Source organism: Bidens hawaiensis, unplaced genomic scaffold (assembly GCF_021521415.1).
Source record: "Bidens hawaiensis isolate Kalapana, Puna unplaced genomic scaffold, B.hawaiensis_p1.1 tig00004283_1, whole genome shotgun sequence".
Lineage (NCBI taxonomy): Eukaryota > Viridiplantae > Streptophyta > Magnoliopsida > Asterales > Asteraceae > Bidens > Bidens hawaiensis.
Genome location: NW_027491258.1, coordinates 1,829,440 through 1,849,955, shown reverse-complemented (window position 1 = coordinate 1,849,955; position 20,516 = coordinate 1,829,440). Strand labels below are relative to the sequence as shown.

General features: G+C 35.2%; 1 protein-coding gene and 1 pseudogene across 2 annotated transcripts; both read left to right on the top strand.

Annotated features, from left to right (window-relative positions):
* The first annotated feature begins 5,387 nt into the window (after window positions 1-5,387).
* LOC143626236 (mediator of RNA polymerase II transcription subunit 15a pseudogene) lies at window positions 5,388-7,987 on the top strand (annotated as a pseudogene). Its single transcript, XR_013152398.1, has 4 exons — window positions 5,388-5,684; window positions 7,294-7,461; window positions 7,556-7,667; window positions 7,856-7,987. The product of XR_013152398.1 is annotated as a mediator of RNA polymerase II transcription subunit 15a pseudogene (transcript).
* A 7,370-nt stretch (window positions 7,988-15,357) lies between these two features.
* Window positions 15,358-18,039, top strand: LOC143626188 (mediator of RNA polymerase II transcription subunit 15a-like). The gene is made up of 5 exons (XM_077096336.1): window positions 15,358-15,660; window positions 17,271-17,438; window positions 17,533-17,644; window positions 17,833-17,953; window positions 18,011-18,039. Exons 2-5 carry the CDS (start codon window positions 17,311-17,313, stop codon window positions 18,037-18,039), a joined length of 390 nt encoding a protein of 129 aa, XP_076952451.1. The 5' UTR covers window positions 15,358-15,660; window positions 17,271-17,310.
* The last annotated feature ends 2,477 nt before the right edge of the window (window positions 18,040-20,516 follow it).

Here is a 20,516-nt window from a genome sequence, read left to right as displayed (position 1 = left end):
TGCGAGATAGCAACGAGAAAGACCCTCGGACGGTGTTTGAAGCCGATCCAAATCGAAAAAGGTGAATACGCCCCAACTTTACAAACTTGTTTTCAAACGAGTCAACGTGTTAAATGAAAAAGGTTTACATGAGACTAAGTGTCTCTAAAACATTTATAAACAAGGGTATAAACACTGGCCTCAGGCTATCGTGTATGTTTGTCTGGATCCTTACATATGTGATGGGCACATCACACCTGGTCACAATTACGCTGCCTGCGGGGAGTATGACCTTGTGTATACGCATAGGCACTCAACTAGTCGAACGCTGCGGTGTTTGCTGGGGGGGGATCCGAGTGTAGAGACTTGAGTTTATGAATCGTGTTGTTTTAACTTGATTATTCCTAATCCACGATGGGCCGAGACCTACGTAGTCTTGAGGGGTAATTAAGTAAAAGAAAATATTTTTAGCGTCAGCATATTCACCAGCATTCGTTGCTGACATATTTTCTTACATGTTAATGGTGGTTTTGTAAACTAAAAACAAGTAATCTTTGAAACATTAAACGGGAACTTTTAAACCCCGTATATTGTAATGTAAATATTATATTTTTAAATCCACAAGTTTCTAAGTTTTCCGCTAATAACACGTAACTCTGATTTATTTACAAATGTGGTACCAACATATGTGTCATACACCTAGGCCGTGGTTTGGGGTGTGACATTTTAAACTTTGTTTCACAATATGGTGTTACTTTAAATTTAGAATACAAACGAGTTTTAGTATAAGTTTCAATTAAAACTTATCCAGGCAATATGTTACATATTTTTAACTTTTTTACGCAACGTAATGTTACTATAAATTTCGAATACAAACAACAATGTTTACACGTACACTTTGATATAAATATTATTCGATAACAAGTTCACGTAATACACAACCAAAACACATACGTCAAATATAAAATACTTATATGTTTTCTTCACAAAAACATTCTTTTTTGTATAAATGCATCCTTATTTCTATCTACGTTCCCGACTTTGATGGGATGGTAAGGTGGTTAAGGTATTAAATAGGAGGTTAAAGGTTCAATTCTTAATGTACCATCTAACCATTAAAATTTTTTTACATGTGTTTCAATATAAATTTTATTAACACTAGAACCGTTGTAACGTGCACACAATTAAACTTTAGTAACTTTATGTTTTATCAGCGTCCCATTACAAACGTATATCAACGCTCTTGCCTAATTAGCCACATTCCGTTATCTCACAGAAAACAATATTGCTTTTTCTTTACAACATTTTATGCAGATAGTACTATCCGTAATTGCATAATTTCAATCTAACTCATCTCAGGTTTTTAACGACTTATATTGAAGGCGCCGTTCTTTTTATGTATTTCTTTTCTTTTCTCTTTCCTCCTCCTTCATCATCGATTTCTTGAATTATAGGTTGGGTTAGGGTTGCCAATTTAAGCATGTGTGCTACTGCTCTGTTAATCTGTTTTTATCAATCGACACTGTGTTATGGTTGTTAGATTAATGTTATGTATCTCCATCAGAGACTAACTATTGAAAATCCAATCTTGACTCTTTTGAATGGAACCAATGTTGTTAACGAGTGAAATACTGGATGAAGATAAACAAAAGTAGCCATTATTGTTGAAGCCAATGCTTCCCAAAATCTTCTTTATTTTGTAGCAGATTACTCATGGATTAACATCTTTGTTTGATGATTAGTGGTACTTTATTTTCTCCTATTTAATCCAATTATTGAACATTTTTATTTTATTGTAGTAAAGCAAGAGCTCAAATAAAACACTTTATTTACCATTGTTGAGAAAAACATGCACATATGTTGGGACTAATTAGGATAGTAGCCCATATAAGAAAAATAACATCAATGGGCCCAAAATATTGTTGATTTAATCAACGTAAGTCATGTTTTATAAAGGCTATAAGTAATGCAATAAGAAACTCTCAAGAAGAGGAACACAACTAGTCCGTGGAGCACAAACCAATTATACCTCTTTTAGGATTAATTTAGATTCATTATTACGGTACTACATACATTTTCTACAAATTGTAGTATACTTAACTATGCTTTCTTGATTTTCGCTAAATTCCATGACATTACATGGTGCAATTTTTAAACACTGCTCGCCCCACAATTTTCTAAAACGAAAAGACTTAAAATTTTTTTATCTTATTGTTATTATTTATTGATTTGCATGCTATCTATGAATTATTGTGGCAAATAATGGGTAGATGTTGGGTAAATTCTCGATGTTTCACAGACATTTCGTCTTCGATCGTGATTGGGAAACCAATTGTGAGTAGACTCGCATCTTTATCTATTTGTAATATATTTGTCAGTAGTCAATTAAGACATTAATTACATGGTCCGGTGATAAGAACTTTGTGGCTAGCTTGGCAAGAAGGCTGCAACTACGCCACACTAATATTAGAGTTTTGATTGCCAGAAGTTAAAACTGTTAACACTGTCAAAAGGATGTTGGTAAGCATGTAGTATGTTGGTGCTACTCTTGGATATGCGCATGCTGCTACTGATAAGAGGGTGATAAGTTGCATTGGTGATGGCAAGTTGGCAACATACAACAACTTAGCCTTAAATTCAGTGAACTAAATCTTTAGTTATAGAACTGATTTATTTTTATTGATTATCATTATAGGTTATAGCCCAACACGTGTCTGCATTTTGCAATGCCAAGACGTGGGCGAAATTCCATCATTCTCTTAATCTACAATGGCAGTTACACATTGAAGTAGAAATCCATAATGAGCCTTAAATTGTCATACTTATGAATGGCCGCAATGCATAGACTTTTACTAATGCTAGACAGCTGCAAATGTGTAAACTTTACTTTATGTTTGTTCTCATAATGTCTTTACCGCCCGGCGCAACGCATAGGGTCTTTAAATTAGTATTTATGTTTACCGAGAAAGCCGTAGATTGAGAATATTATTGTTGGATACCAAAAAAGGTAAAGATGGCTCTACCTCTTCGAATATGCAATGTTCAAGTGTATTGTGTTATCTTTATGTAATCCAACAAATGCAAGATAAAAAAAAAGTGATATCAAGCCATAGAAAATAAAAAAGAACAAACATTGTAAAAATTAACTTGTATACTAATTTGTAAAATACTGATGTGAGGTAGAATCATTTATCAACTTTGTTGGGTGTTTTGATGCTTTATGTACAACCTCTCAATTGGTATTGCTTTACACGTGTTCTAGTGTCACACCCGGCCTCAGGGGTCTAGCCGTGTGGCCAATAGTTGGTACCGGTTTTGTTAACTTATCAAAGTTTGGTTACGTGATGAAAAATGTTTAATAAAATATATATACTTTCATAACGCAGGAAATTAAAAACTCCTTTTCGTTTACAAAATTACTTGCTTTAAAAACAAGGTTACACATGCTTCGCTTACAAAATTAGCTAAGCCGTCAACTGTATTTTATGCATAGGGATCTTATATCTCCATTGACCATTTCACTCCATGTCTTACTCCGGGTTATTTGAAAACAATTTTAAAATATGTCAGCTATATGCTGGTGAATAACGATGGCTCGATAAAAGGTTTTCATAATTCGTTATGACACAACAACAATAGCTTTCAACAACTTAGTGGGTCTCAATCCCATGTCATCGGAACTAAATATACACACAACCCACTTCAGGGACGGTTACGCGTCCCATTATGTCTGTAGTGTGCCCACTACAGTTAATATATGCAAGGATCTAGACACAGATGTCAAGGTTAGAGGATTTGAACCAACTTTCATGTAAATTCTTTTCTAACTCTTTAATGATGGATAAATATCCATAGTTTTAAAAGAGTAAATAACTTTGTAAAAACTTTGAATGTATCTACGTTCTAAAAAGGTAAGATATATTCACTTTATTAAAAAGGTTGAGCGTATTCACCTTTTTAATTATATGATAATCACTTGTTGATAACCTTTAGACTTGATTATGTTCTTTGACCTCTTATTGCTAGTAACTTAAATTGACTATTCAAGTTTGGGATGAATGAAAATGAACTCTTTATTCTTCTATTTATTGTCTTACGGGAAACTTAATGAGTAAACACGGAGTGTTACTATAATTTGACATGTGTTGTCCTTTGTCATGATTCGTTTTTATGTGCTGGCACGTGACATTCCATGATGTTTAGTCACCATCCACATGTCGCTTCGTGATGATACATATCATTCTGTGTTGACATGTGTCATCCATACCGATTAGTCATCAGCCACATATCGTTTCGTGAGTCTTTTATATATTTATTTTAGTTAAATGACTAACTGGTCCCCCAACTTCCTAATTGTCAAAATTGTAAATGGAATTTTTTGGAATGTTACATCTAACCTTTTGTTGCTTACACAAGTTATAAGGATAGTAGGGTGTTGCAAAAACACGTTGGCCGAATACACTTCTTACTCTCTCGCCCTCCTCGATCATCGTCAAATTATTGTCTATCACCTACATAAGTCGATTGGGATCCCTAATTCTAGAAAACTGAGAATGATTTGAACTTGCCCCCTTTTCACAACCCTAACTACTCCAGATTGTACGACGATGATATCTTAGGGTGAGAGACAAGCGACAATAATGTGTTAGGGTTTGAAGTTGTTCTTAAATAGCAACAATATACAACATCTGATAGCCAAAAGAACAAACATTGCAAAAAATTCTAAAGACTAAACTTATACAATTGTTTCTTAAAACAGAAGCAATAAATGTTGTACAACCGTCCCTTCCTAAACCATCTATATATGTTTACATATACATACATATACAATATACCAAGTTAAAACCTGGTGTTACTATAGTCAAATAAGTAAAATGTTAAATAGTAATGGAAATTTATGAACTACAAAAAAATATTTTAGATACCATATGATTGGAAGTGAGTTGGTTAGATGTAAATCACTTCTTTCTTTTTTCTTTTCAAACACAATTAATTTTATTAAGTTTGCTAAGTGAATTTACATATTAGGAATAAGTCAAATATGACCTAAGATAAATGTTGAAGAGCTAGTGGTGAAGTGATAAACGAGATACTTGGTGTTCTATGTGACCCAACCTCGATTCATGTTCCTATCATTTAGTTTCAGAGACGCTGAGTTTTACTTTACCACACTATCGTGTTTTTGAGCGAGTGTTCATAGATATCGGTCTTCCGAATCGAATAATGAGTGTATCCTTAATGAATTTATCCATAAGATAAACGCGGAAAACTAGGTTGACTCGTAATTATGACACATCATAGATAAGTATTTTTGGATAACTATTTAATATATACATGGAACTAGAGATATGTATATACCCTATATATATCTATGTCGTTTCAACCGCAACCGTAAAACCTACTTAGCTTTCAATTATTCAACTCCGGCGATCGTTGCGTGCTCGAACAAACGACCGGCGTTCGCGTCTCCGTCACCGGCGACTGTCTCCCGGCAACTTAACGGTAACGGTAACGGTACTTAATTACTCTTCTATAGCACTCGATCACACGCAAACTCATTCAATTTCCAACACTCGATTGCTTACTTTTGGATACTTGTAGGTTTAGGCTTTGTTAGATACGAAGAATCAGCGGTTACTGCGTTCAATTGCTTCGTGTGTGTCGAGTTACCAAAACCCTAGGTCTCAGAATTGGGCGTTTGTGTGGTATGTACGCTATTTTGTTGCTGATTCAGTTTTTATACAATTGTTATTATACTGTTTCTTTAGAATTTACGATTGTAAATGTTAGATAACTAGTGTTAGTACTTAGTTTAGGGTTTAGGGATTTTTGTGAGGACAAATTAATAGCTGCAGCATCTTATTTCATTGCTGATTTACTTTTTATGGGACCGTAATCGTAATTTAAGCAGAAACGGACATGTTATCGAATTTAACGCACAATTTAGTTTTTTTAATACAAAGTTACACTGTTTACAATTTTCGCTATATTAATTATATAATATAACGCGTTATAAAGTAATGAATTTACCGTTTCGTTTGCTTAATGTGATCTACGTTAAAATATAACGAGTAAATTTTGTCAATAGTGGCTATAGCGACGCTATGTAGCGATGTGGTAGGTTACTGCTATGTGGTGTGTAGCAACGTAAACGCGATAAAATAGGGACTCCTGAGTTTTGTTTTTAAATTTAGTTTTTATTTTTTTTAGCTATTTTGGTGGTATTTATTGATTATAATTGCTATTTTGGTGGTGTGAAAATTTATTTATTGATTAATTGCTAGTTTGGTTGACTGCTTAAATTTAAATCATTTTAAATTTTTTCTACAACCTTATCACTAAACATGAAATAGGGGGCCTCATTTCATTGCTATTGCTATGACGCTACCTATCATATTGGTAGCTTGTCGCTATTTACTATTCACTATTGATAGTTGTAACTGATCTTTTTTATTTACCGTGACGAACCGAACTGATACCATCTGAAGTCCGAACAACAATGGTAATGTGTTGGTACTGTAACGACCCAAACTGATACCGACTGAAAGCCCAAAATCTGAAAGCCCACTATGAAATGCGAGGAATTCTACTGGTTTTGAACAAAGTTTGATTTTTAACTAATAGTAGCTGCAATTGTTTTGAATGCTAAAACTTGTACTTAATTACAAAATTGATATGGTTTTGATGTCTTAACACTGATGTTAAATCTCGTTATTGTGTTTGATACTTTTGAACAAAGTTCTAATGTGTGAGGCTAACAGACATATATAGATGATACAGATTCGTTTATGTAGCAATGTAGGCAAAATAACTCAAGGAAGCATATAATAGGATATATAAATTCATCCCTTATTGTACTACTGCTACATACTGATCAAGATCTATTGTGATGTCATATTCTTTGAATGCAAACTACTAGCCTTGAAGTAGGACTTTTGATAAAGATAGCTCTAGTTGCTTTGAAAATATAGAAGATTTCATTTTTTTTTGTGTTGCTGTATGCTTTAGATGTTGAAGTGTATAAGTTTTGTATATTTTCTGGTGTTGGGAGCAACAGAATATTTGAAATTTGAACTGAATGATAAAAAGAGTGCGTCATATTTGGATACCAACCTTTGGACATCTTGAATGTAATAAAGTATTATGCAAGTGAAGTAAACACGTTCAATATGCTTCATTGTTTTTTATCTCTCTTGTAGCTAACTAGCCTGGTAAAGGAATGACTATATGTTCAAATCTTGTGTTTCTATTGTACTTAAAAAGATATATAGCATTCATCTTTTTTAATTTTGTCTTATAATAAATTCAATTCAGACTTGCACAACAGGATTGAAAATCAATTATCAAATAGAAGATGGATCCTCAGGGTAATTGGAGGGCTACTGAGGGTGCAAGTGGCGCCATTGGTGACCCCACCATGGAATCTGGTGATTGGAGGACTCAACTGCAAGCAGATTCTCGACAAAGGATTGTGAATAAGATGTATGCACCTGGAGTATTATTTTACTTGTGCTTTTGTCTGAAATTTCAGCTAACTATATGTATTGTTTTGATCAAACCTGATGACCTTGTGCAGAATGGATACCTTGAAGAGGCATCTTCCATTTTCTGGACAAGAGGGGCTACAGGAGCTTAAGAAAATAGCTGTGAGGTTTGAAGAGAAGATTTATACCGCTGCTACAAGCCAGGTTTGTTGGTGCTCTTTATATTATATTAATAGTCTTGTAGTTTCTGCTTTTGTGGAATGAAGATTCTGCAAGTTTTTTTATACAATGATCCAAGTACTTCAAAATACAACTGAGGAAGTGATATCATGTTTGTCTTCTATGATAACGTTTTGTGGGTCTTAAAATAATGTAATTTGTTTGGTTTGCAGTCTGATTATTTACGGAAGATATCCTTGAAGATGCTGACTATGGAGACTAGATCACAAAATCCGATGTCAGACGCCATGCAGGCAAACTCTACCGGTAATAGTGTGAATCCCTCAGATCCAGGTATTTCATGATTCACTATCATTCAATGTTTGTCATTTGTTTTACAAACTTCTGCAGGAATAAGTTTATACCAATGCTTTTGGTAAATTAGATGATGTTACTCCAATGAATAGGTCGTAAATTTAGAACGTCCGTGTGCTGGTCTGAAACCGGAGATAATCAATTATCTGGACCCGAGATAGTCCAAGAAACCACCGACAAGATTCTCCAAATCCGAGAACGACTTAAGATGGCACGCGATCGCCAAAAGAGTTACGCCAGATGTCCGTCGTAAGCCGTTAGAATTCAATGTTGGTGACAAAGTGTTATTAAAAGTCTCGCCATGGAGAGGCGTCGTTCTCTTCGGAAAGAAAGGAAAGCTAAGTCCTCGATTCGTTGGACCTTTTGAAGTACTTGAACGAATTGGTACTGTTGCATAACGTTTGCGACTGCCCGAGGAAATGCAAGGGATACACGATGTGTTCCATGTCTCAAATCTGCGAAAATATTTAGCCGACGAATCTCTATCTATGCAATTAAAAGATGTTGAAATAAATGAGAACTTAAAATTTGTTGAAAGACCAATTCAAATAGAAGATTCGAAAACAAAGAAATTAAAAAGACGAACCTTGAAAATTGTAAAGGTCAAGTGGGACTCACGAAGAGGCCCTGAGTATACATGGGAACTTGAATCCGAAATGAGAAAGAAATACCCCCATCTATTCTAAAGAAGCAATCTCGAGGACGAGATTTATTTCAAGGTGGGGATGATGTAACATCGTGAAAGTTTCGGGTTCAAAATGTCAAGTTTCCTAAGTTAAGGGACCAAAACTGTCAAATTTCAAACCTTAGGGTTTAAATTGAAAATTATGTTTTCCTGACCCATCGCGATTCGTGATGGATCAGAAGGAAAACCCATTGCGAATCGCGATGGGTTGTCTGAGACGCTGAGCATGTGGCGTGCCACGCGTCAACACGTGGCACAACGGTCGCCACGTGGCAGCACGTCCGCCACGTGTCGCCACGTGGTAGGTCTAAGGGGTGAGCAGGCAAGCCTACGTCACGATACTCGATGGGCTTAGTCATAGGGCCGTCGCGTATCGCGATGGGGCCCGGTTTTTGCCTATAAATAGAAGGCTACGGGTTCAAGCCTCTCACACCTCAAATCACACATACAATTCTCTCTCTAACATCTCTCTGGAATCCCACAATCATACCATCGATCCACCTCAAAGTTCGTGCCCTGATTCCTCGATTTTCGTGCCCATTTCCTAGTAATTTGTGCCACTTTCCACCGACGTACCAACCAAGAAGGAGATTGCCATTCCCCGACATGATGACGATTAGCCTCGTAAAGCGTGCCGACGAGTGGTGAATTATTGGTGTTCATCTATTTTGTGCCAAGGGAAGAGTGACGAGAAGAAGGGTTGATTAAGAAGATAAAGAAGGTGAAACGGTGTTGAGGTGCTGCTTAAGTATTTAGGGTTTGTGTAAGCCAAGCAAAGGTAGACATAATGCTCAAATAAAATAATAATAACATATTATAAAGGCTTAAAACCCTAAGTCGAGGTTATACTCGATACCTCGATAAAATAAAAGAAAATATAACAAAGAAAAGAAAAGATAGAATTATGAATATACATGTATCAATGTGAGTATATCATATGTGATTCTTTGTTATGAAAGTATTATTTAAGTAATAATAACTATTCATAAATAATAAAGAAAAGAAAAGAATACGTTTTTAGAGAAGAAGAAACGTAGTGTTTTTATAAAAATAAACTAAAGGTTAATAATATTACTTTTTAACTAAAGGTTTTAAAGTAAAAGAGATTTTGAACTAAAGGTTCATCGAGGTAAAAATTATAAAAGACTAAAGGTCTTAAGCCGGATTGTATATCCGACTAACAAAAGGTCATACTCGTACTATAGGTGCGAGATAGCAACGGGAAAGACCCTCGGACGGTGTTTGAAGCCGATCCAAATCGAAAAAGGTGAATACGCCCCAACTTTACAAACTTGTTTTCAAACGAGTCAACGTGTTAAATGAAAAAGGTTTACATGAGACTAAGTGTCTCTAAAACATTTATAAACAAGGGTATAAACACTGGCCTCAGGCTATCGTGTATGTTTGTCTGGATCATTACATATGTGATGGGCACATCACACCTGGTCACAATTACGCTGCCTGCGGGGAGTATGACCTTGTGTATACGCATAGGCACTCAACTAGTCGAACGCTGCGGTGTTTGCTGGGGGGGGGATCCGAGTGTAGAGACTCGAGTTTATGAATCGTGTTGTTTTAACTTGATTATTCCTAATCCACGATGGGCCGAGACCTACGTAGTCTTGAGGGGTAATTAAGTAAAAGAAAATATTTTTAGCGTCAGCATATTCACCAGCATTCGTTGCTGACGTATTTTCTTACATTTTGCAGGTGATCAAAGTTAGAACTTGGGATGACGAAGTGCTCAAGATATCCGATGGCTTGGATCTTTTTGTTAAACTTCATATAATGTTAATGGTGGTTTTGTAAACTAAAAACAAGTAATCTTTGAAACATTAAACGGGAACTTTTAAACCCCGTATATTGTAATGTAAATATTATATTTTTAAATCCACAAGTTTCTAAGTTTTCCGCTAATAACACGTAACTCTGATTTATTTACAAATGTGGTACCAACATATGTGTCATACACCTAGGCCGTGGTTTGGGGTGTGACATTTTAAACTTTGTTTCACAATATGGTGTTACTTTAAATTTAGAATACAAACGAGTTTTAGTATAAGTTTCAATTAAAACTTATCCAGGCAATATGTTACATATTTTTAACTTTTTTACGCAACGTAATGTTACTATAAATTTCGAATACAAACAACAATGTTTACACGTACACTTTGATATAAATATTATTCGATAACAAGTTCACGTAATACACAACCAAAACACATACGTCAAATATAAAATACTTATATGTTTTCTTCACAAAAACATTCTTTTTTGTATAAATGCATCCTTATTTCTATCTACGTTCCCGACTTTGATGGGATGGTAAGGTGGTTAAGGTATTAAATAGGAGGTTAAAGGTTCAATTCTTAATGTACCATCTAACCATTAAAATTTTTTTACATGTGTTTCAATATAAATTTTATTAACACTAGAACCGTTGTAACGTGCACACAATTAAACTTTAGTAACTTTATGTTTTATCAGCGTCACATTACAAACGTATATCAACGCTCTTGCCTAATTAGCCACATTCCGTTATCTCACAGAAAACAATATTGCTTTTTCTTTACAACATTTTATGCAGATAGTACTATCCGTAATTGCATAATTTCAATCTAACTCATCTCAGGTTTTTAACGACTTATATTGAAGGCGCCGTTCTTTTTATGTATTTCTTTTCTTTTCTCTTTCCTCCTTCTTCATCATCGATTTCTTGAATTATAGGTTGGGTTAGGGTTGCCAATTTAAGCATGTGTGCTACTGCTCTGTTAATCTGTTTTTATCAATCGACACTGTGTTATGGTTGTTAGATTAATGTTATGTATCTCCATCAGAGACTAACTATTGAAAATCCAATCTTGACTCTTTTGAATGGAACCAATGTTGTTAACGAGTGAAATACTGGATGAAGATAAACAAAAGTAGCCATTATTGTTGAAGCCAATGCTTCCCAAAATCTTCTTTATTTTGTAGCAGATTACTCATGGATTAACATCTTTGTTTGATGATTAGTGGTACTTTATTTTCTCCTATTTAATCCAATTATTGAACATTTTTATTTTATTGTAGTAAAGCAAGAGCTCAAATAAAACACTTTATTTACCATTGTTGAGAAAAACATGCACATATGTTGGGACTAATTAGGATAGTAGCCCATATAAGAAAAATAACATCAATGGGCCCAAAATATTGTTGATTTAATCAACGTAAGTCATGTTTTATAAAGGCTATAAGTAATGCAATAAGAAACTCTCAAGAAGAGGAACACAACTAGTCCGTGGAGCACAAACCAATTATACCTCTTTTAGGATTAATTTAGATTCATTATTACGGTACTACATACATTTTCTACAAATTGTAGTATACTTAACTATGCTTTCTTGATTTTCGCTAAATTCCATGACATTACATGGTGCAATTTTTAAACACTGCTCGCCCCACAATTTTCTAAAACGAAAAGACTTAAAATTTTTTTATCTTATTGTTATTATTTATTGATTTGCATGCTATCTATGAATTATTGTGGCAAATAATGGGTAGATGTTGGGTAAATACTCGATGTTTCACAGACATTTCGTCTTCGATCGTGATTGGGAAACCAATTGTGAGTAGACTCGCATCTTTATCTATTTGTAATATATTTGTCAGTAGTCAATTAAGACATTAATTACATGGTCCGGTGATAAGAACTTTGTGGCTAGCTTGGCAAGAAGGCTGCAACTACGCCACACTAATATTAGAGTTTTGATTGCCAGAAGTTAAAACTGTTAACACTGTCAAAAGGATGTTGGTAAGCATGTAGTATGTTGGTGCTACTCTTGGATATGCGCATGCTGCTACTGATAAGAGGGTGATAAGTTGCATTGGTGATGGCAAGTTGGCAACATACAACAACTTAGCCTTAAATTCAGTGAACTAAATCTTTAGTTATAGAACTGATTTATTTTTATTGATTATCATTATAGGTTATAGCCCAACACGTGTCTGCATTTTGCAATGCCAAGACGTGGGCGAAATTCCATCATTCTCTTAATCTACAATGGCAGTTACACATTGAAGTAGAAATCCATAATGAGCCTTAAATTGTCATACTTATGAATGGCCGCAATGCATAGACTTTTACTAATGCTAGACAGCTGCAAATGTGTAAACTTTATTTTATGTTTGTTCTCATAATGTCTTTACCCCCCGGCGCAACGCACAGGGTCTTTAAATTAGTATTTATGTTTACCGAGAAAGCCGTAGATTGAGAATATTATTGTTGGATACCAAAAAAGGTAAAGATGGCTCTACCTCTTCGAATATGCAATGTTCAAGTGTATTGTGTTATCTTTATGTAATCCAACAAATGCAAGATAAAAAAAAAGTGATATCAAGCCATAGAAAATAAAAAAGAACAAACATTGTAAAAATTAACCTGTATACTAATTTGTAAAATACTGATGTGAGGTAGAATCATTTATCAACTTTGTTGGGTGTTTTGATGCTTTATGTACAACCTCTCAATTGGTATTGCTTTACACGTGTTCTAGTGTCACACCCGGCCTCAGGGGTCTAGCCGTGTGGCCAATAGTTGGTACCGGTTTTGTTAACTTATCAAAGTTTGGTTACGTGATGAAAAATGTTTAATAAAATATATATACTTTCATAACGCAGGAAATTAAAAACTCCTTTTCGTTTACAAAATTACTTGCTTTAAAAACAAGGTTACACATGCTTCGCTTACAAAATTAGCTAAGCCGTCAACTGTATTTTATGCATAGGGATCTTATATCTCCATTGACCATTTCACTCCATGTCTTACTCCGGGTTATTTGAAAACACTTTTAAAATATGTCAGCTATATGCTGGTGAATAACGATGGCTCGATAAAAGGTTTTCATAATTCGTTATGACACAACAACAATAGCTTTCAACAACTTAGTGGGTCTCAATCCCATGTCATCGGAACTAAATATACACACAACCCACTTCAGGGACGGTTACGCGTCCCATTATGTCTGTAGTGTGCCCACTACAGTTAATATATACAAGGATCTAGACACAGATGTCAAGGTTAGAGGATTTGAACCAACTTTCATGTAAATTCTTTTCTAACTCTTTAATGATGGATAAATATCCATAGTTTTAAAAGAGTAAATAACTTTGTAAAAACTTTGAATGTATCTACGTTCTAAAAAGGTAAGATATATTCACTTTATTAAAAAGGTTGAGCGTATTCACCTTTTTAATTATATGATAATCACTTGTTGATAACCTTTAGACTTGATTATGTTCTTTGACCTCTTATTGCTAGTAACTTAAATTGACTATTCAAGTTTGGGATGAATGAAAATGAACCCTTTATTCTTCTATTTATTGTCTTACAGGAAACTTAATGAGTAAACACGGAGTGTTACTATAATTTGACATGTGTTGTCCTTTGTGATGATTCGTTTTTATGTGCTGGCACGTGACATTCCATGATGTTTAGTCACCATCCACATGTCGCTTCGTGATGATACATATCATTCTGTGTTGACATGTGTCATCCATACCGATTAGTCATCAGCCACATATCGTTTCGTGAGTCTTTTATATATTTATTTTAGTTAAATGACTAACTGGTCCCCCAACTTCCTAATTGTCAAAATTGTAAATGGAATTTTTTGGAATGTTACATCTAACCTTTTGTTGCTTACACAAGTTATAAGGATAGTAGGGTGTTGCAAAAACACGTTGGCCGAATACACTTCTTACTCTCTCGCCCTCCTCGATCATCGTCAAATTATTGTCTATCACCTACATAAGTCGATTGGGATCCCTAATTCTAGAAAACCGAGAATGATTTGAACTTGCCCCCTTTTCACAACCCTAACTACTCCGGATTGTACGACGATGATATCTTAGGGTGAGAGACAAGCGACAATAATGTGTTAGGGTTTGAAGTTGTTCTTAAATAGCAACAATATACAACATCTGATAGCCAAAAGAACAAACATTGCAAAAAATTCTAAAGACTAAACTTATACAATTGTTTCTTAAAACAGAAGCAATAAATGTTGTACAACCGTCCCTTCCTAAACCATCTATATATGTTTACATATACATACATATACAATATACCAAGTTAAAACCTGGTGTTACTATAGTCAAATAAGTAAAATGTTAAATAGTAATGGAAATTTATGAACTACAAAAAAATATTTTAGATACCATATGATTGGAAGTGAGTTGGTTAGATGTAAATCACTTCTTTCTTTTTTCTTTTCAAACACAATTAATTTTATTAAGTTTGCTAAGTGAATTTACATATTAGGAATAAGTCAAATATGACCTAAGATAAATGTTGAAGAGCTAGTGGTGAAGTGATAAACGAGATACTTGGTGTTCTATGTGACCCAACCTCGATTCATGTTCCTATCATTTAGTTTCAGAGACGCTGAGTTTTACTTTACCACACTATCGTGTTTTCGAGCGAGTGTTCATAGATATCGGTCTTCCGAATCGAATAATGAGTGTATCCTTAATGAATTTATCCATAAGATAAACGCGGAAAACTAGGTTGACTCGTAATTATGACACATCATAGATAAGTATTTTTGGATAACTATTTAATATATACATGGAACTAGAGATATGTATATACCCTATATATATCTATGTCGTTTCAACCGCAACCGTAAAACCTACTTAGCTTTCAATTATTCAACTCCGGCGATCGTTGCGTGCTCGAACAAACGACCGGCGTTCGCGTCTCCGTCACCGGCGACTGTCTCCCGGCAACTTAACGGTAACGGTAACGGTACTTAATTACTCTTCTATAGCACTCGATCACACGCAAACTCATTCAATTTCCAACACTCGATTGCTTACTTTTGGATACTTGTAGGTTTAGGCTTTGTTAGATACGAAGAATCAGCGGTTACTGCGTTCAATTGCTTCGTGTGTGTCGAGTTACCAAAACCCTAGGTCTCAGAATTGGGCGTTTGTGTGGTATGTACGCTATTTTGTTGCTGATTCAGTTTTTATACAATTGTTATTATACTGTTTCTTTAGAATTTACGATTGTAAATGTTAGATAACTAGTGTTAGTACTTAGTTTAGGGTTTAGGGATTTTTGTGAGGACAAATTAATAGCTGCAGCATCTTATTTCATTGCTGATTTACTTTTTATGGGACCGTAATCGTAATTTAAGCAGAAACGGACATGTTATCGAATTTAACGCACAATTTAGTTTTTTTAATACAAAGTTACACTGTTTACAATTTTCGCTATATTAATTATATAATATAACGCGTTATAAAGTAATGAATTTACCGTTTCGTTTGCTTAATGTGATCTACGTTAAAATATAACGAGTAAATTTTGTCAATAGTGGCTATAGCGACGCTATGTAGCGATGTGGTAGGTTACTGCTATGTGGTGTGTAGCAACGTAAACGCGATAAAATAGGGACTCCTGAGTTTTGTTTTTAAATTTAGTTTTTATTTTTTTTTAGCTATTTTGGTGGTATTTATTGATTATAATTGCTATTTTGGTGGTGTGAAAATTTATTTATTGATTAATTGCTAGTTTGGTTGACTGCTTAAATTTAAATCATTTTAAATTTTTTCTACAACCTTATCACTAAACATGAAATAGGGGGCCTCATTTCATTGCTATTGCTATGACGCTACCTATCATATTGGTAGCTTGTCGCTATTTACTATTCACTATTGATAGTTGTAACTGATCTTTTTTATTTACCGTGACGAACCGAACTGATACCATCTGAAGTCCGAACAACAATGGTAATGTGTTGGTACTGTAACGACCCAAACTGATACCGACTGAAAGCCCAAAATCTGAAAGCCCACTATGAAATGCGAGGAATTCTACTGGTTTTGAACAAAGTTTGATTTTTAACTAATAGTAGCTGCAATTGTTTTGAATGCTAAAACTTGTACTTAATTACAAAATTGATATGGTTTTGATGTCTTAACACTGATGTTAAATCTCGTTATTGTGTTTGATACTTTTGAACAAAGTTCTAATGTGTGAGGCTAACAGACATATATAGATGATACAGATTCGTTTATGTAGCAATGTAGGCAAAATAACTCAAGGAAGCATATAATAGGATATATAAATTCATCCCTTATTGTACTACTGCTACATACTGATCAAGATCTATTGTGATGTCATATTCTTTGAATGCAAACTACTAGCCTTGAAGTAGGACTTTTGATAAAGATAGCTCTAGTTGCTTTGAAAATATAGAAGATTTCATTTTTTTTTGTGTTGCTGTATGCTTTAGATGTTGAAGTGTATAAGTTTTGTATATTTTCTGGTGTTGGGAGCAACAGAATATTTGAAATTTGAACTGAATGATAAAAAGAGTGCGTCATATTTGGATACCAACCTTTGGACATCTTGAATGTAATAAAGTATTATGCAAGTGAAGTAAACACGTTCAATATGCTTCATTGTTTTTTATCTCTCTTGTAGCTAACTAGCCTGGTAAAGGAATGACTATATGTTCAAATCTTGTGTTTCTATTGTACTTAAAAAGATATATAGCATTCATCTTTTTTAATTTTGTCTTATAATAAATTCAATTCAGACTTGCACAACAGGATTGAAAATCAATTATCAAATAGAAGATGGATCCTCAGGGTAATTGGAGGGCTACTGAGGGTGCAAGTGGCGCCATTGGTGACCCCACCATGGAATCTGGTGATTGGAGGACTCAACTGCAAGCAGATTCTCGACAAAGGATTGTGAATAAGATGTATGCACCTGGAGTATTATTTTACTTGTGCTTTTGTCTGAAATTTCAGCTAACTATATGTATTGTTTTGATCAAACCTGATGACCTTGTGCAGAATGGATACCTTGAAGAGGCATCTTCCATTTTCTGGACAAGAGGGGCTACAGGAGCTTAAGAAAATAGCTGTGAGGTTTGAAGAGAAGATTTATACCGCTGCTACAAGCCAGGTTTGTTGGTGCTCTTTATATTATATTAATAGTCTTGTAGTTTCTGCTTTTGTGGAATGAAGATTCTGCAAGTTTTTTTATACAATGATCCAAGTACTTCAAAATACGACTGAGGAAGTGATATCATGTTTGTCTTCTATGATAACGTTTTGTGGGTCTTAAAATAATGTAATTTGTTTGGTTTGCAGTCTGATTATTTACGGAAGATATCCTTGAAGATGCTGACTATGGAGACTAGATCACAAAATCCGATGTTAGACGCCATGCAGGCAAACTCTACCGGTAATAGTGTGAATCCCTCAGATCCAGGTATTTCATGATTCACTATCATTCAATGTTTGTCATTTGTTTTACAAACTTCTGCAGGAATAAGTTTATACCAATGCTTTTGGTAAATTAGATGATGTTACTCCAATGAATAGGTCGTAAATTTAGAACGTCCGTGTGCTGGTCTGAAACCGGAGATAATCAATTATCTGGACCCGAGATAGTCCAAGAAACCACCGACAAGATTCTCCAAATCCGAGAACGACTTAAGATGGCACGCGATCGCCAAAAGAGTTACGCCAGATGTCCGTCGTAAGCCGTTAGAATTCAATGTTGGTGACAAAGTGTTATTAAAAGTCTCGCCATGGAGAGGCGTCGTTCTCTTCGGAAAGAAAGGAAAGCTAAGTCCTCGATTCGTTGGACCTTTTGAAGTACTTGAACGAATTGGTACTGTTGCATAACGTTTGCGACTGCCCGAGGAAATGCAAGGGATACACGATGTGTTCCATGTCTCAAATCTGCGAAAATATTTAGCCGACGAATCTCTATCTATGCAATTAAAAGATGTTGAAATAAATGAGAACTTAAAATTTGTTGAAAGACCAATTCAAATAGAAGATTCGAAAACAAAGAAATTAAAAAGACGAACCTTGAAAATTGTAAAGGTCAAGTGGGACTCACGAAGAGGCCCTGAGTATACATGGGAACTTGAATCCGAAATGAGAAAGAAATACCCCCATCTATTCTAAAGAAGCAATCTCGAGGACGAGATTTATTTCAAGGTGGGGATGATGTAACATCGTGAAAGTTTCGGGTTCAAAATGTCAAGTTTCCTAAGTTAAGGGACCAAAACTGTCAAATTTCAAACCTTAGGGTTTAAATTGAAAATTATGTTTTCCTGACCCATCGCGATTCGTGATGGATCAGAAGGAAAACCCATTGCGAATCGCGATGGGTTGTCTGAGACGCTGAGCATGTGGCGTGCCACGCGTCAACACGTGGCACAACGGTCGCCACGTGGCAGCACGTCCGCCACGTGTCGCCACGTGGTAGGTCTAAGGGGTGAGCAGGCAAGCCTACGTCACGATACTCGATGGGCTTAGTCATAGGGCCGTCGCGTATCGCGATGGGGCCCTGTTTTTGCCTATAAATAGAAGGCTACGGGTTCAAGCCTCTCACACCTCAAATCACACATACAATTCTCTCTCTAACATCTCTCTGGAATCCCACAATCATACCATCGATCCACCTCAAAGTCCGTGCCCTGATTCCTCGATTTTCGTGCCCATTTCCTAGTAATTTGTGCCACTTTCCACCGACGTACCAACCAAGAAGGAGATTGCCATTCCCCGACATGATGACGATTAGCCTCGTAAAGCGTGCCGACGAGTGGTGAATTATTGGTGTTCATCTATTTTGTGCCAAGGGAAGAGTGACGAGAAGAAGGGTTGATTAAGAAGATAAAGAAGGTGAAACGGTGTTGAGGTGCTGCTTAAGTATTTAGGGTTTGTGTAAGCCAAGCAAAGGTAGACATAATGCTCAAATAAAATAATAATAACATATTATAAAGGCTTAAAACCCTAAGTCGAGGTTATACTCGATACCTCGATAAAATAAAAGAAAATATAACAAAGAAAAGAAAAGATAGAATTATGAATATACATGTATCAATGTGAGTATATTATATGTGATTCTTTGTTATGAAAGTATTATTTAAGTAATAATAACTATTCATAAATAATAAAGAAAAGAAAAGAATACGTTTTTAGAGAAGAAGAAACGTAGTGTTTTTATAAAAATAAACTAAAGGTTAATAATATTACTTTTTAACTAAAGGTTTTAAAGTAAAAGAGATTTTGAACTAAAGGTTCATCGAGGTAAAAATTATAAAAGACTAAAGGTCTTAAGCCGGATTGTATATCCGACTAACAAAAGGTCATACTCGTACTATAGGTGCGAGATAGCAACGGGAAAGACCCTCGGACGGTGTTTGAAGCCGATCCAAATCGAAAAAGGTGAATACGCCCCAACTTTACAAACTTGTTTTCAAACGAGTCAACGTGTTAAATGAAAAAGGTTTACATGAGACTAAGTGTCTCTAAAACATTTATAAACAAGGGTATAAACACTGGCCTCAGGCTATCGTGTATGTTTGTCTGGATCATTACATATGTGATGGGCACATCACACCTGGTCACAATTACGCTGCCTGCGGGGAGTATGACCTTGTGTATACGCATAGGCACTCAACTAGTCGAACGCTGCGGTGTTTGCTGGGGGGGGGGGGATCCGAGTGTAGAGACTCGAGTTTATGAATCGTGTTGTTTTAACTTGATTATTCCTAATCCACGATGGGCCGAGACCTACGTAGTCTTGAGGGGTAATTAAGTAAAAGAAAATATTTTTAGCGTCAGCATATTCACCAGCATTCGTTGCTGACGTATTTTCTTACATTTTGCAGGTGATCAAAGTTAGAACTTGGGATGACGAAGTGCTCAAGATATCCGATGGCTTGGATCTTTTTGTTAAACTTCATATAATGTTAATGGTGGTTTTGTAAACTAAAAACAAGTAATCTTTGAAACATTAAACGGGAACTTTTAAA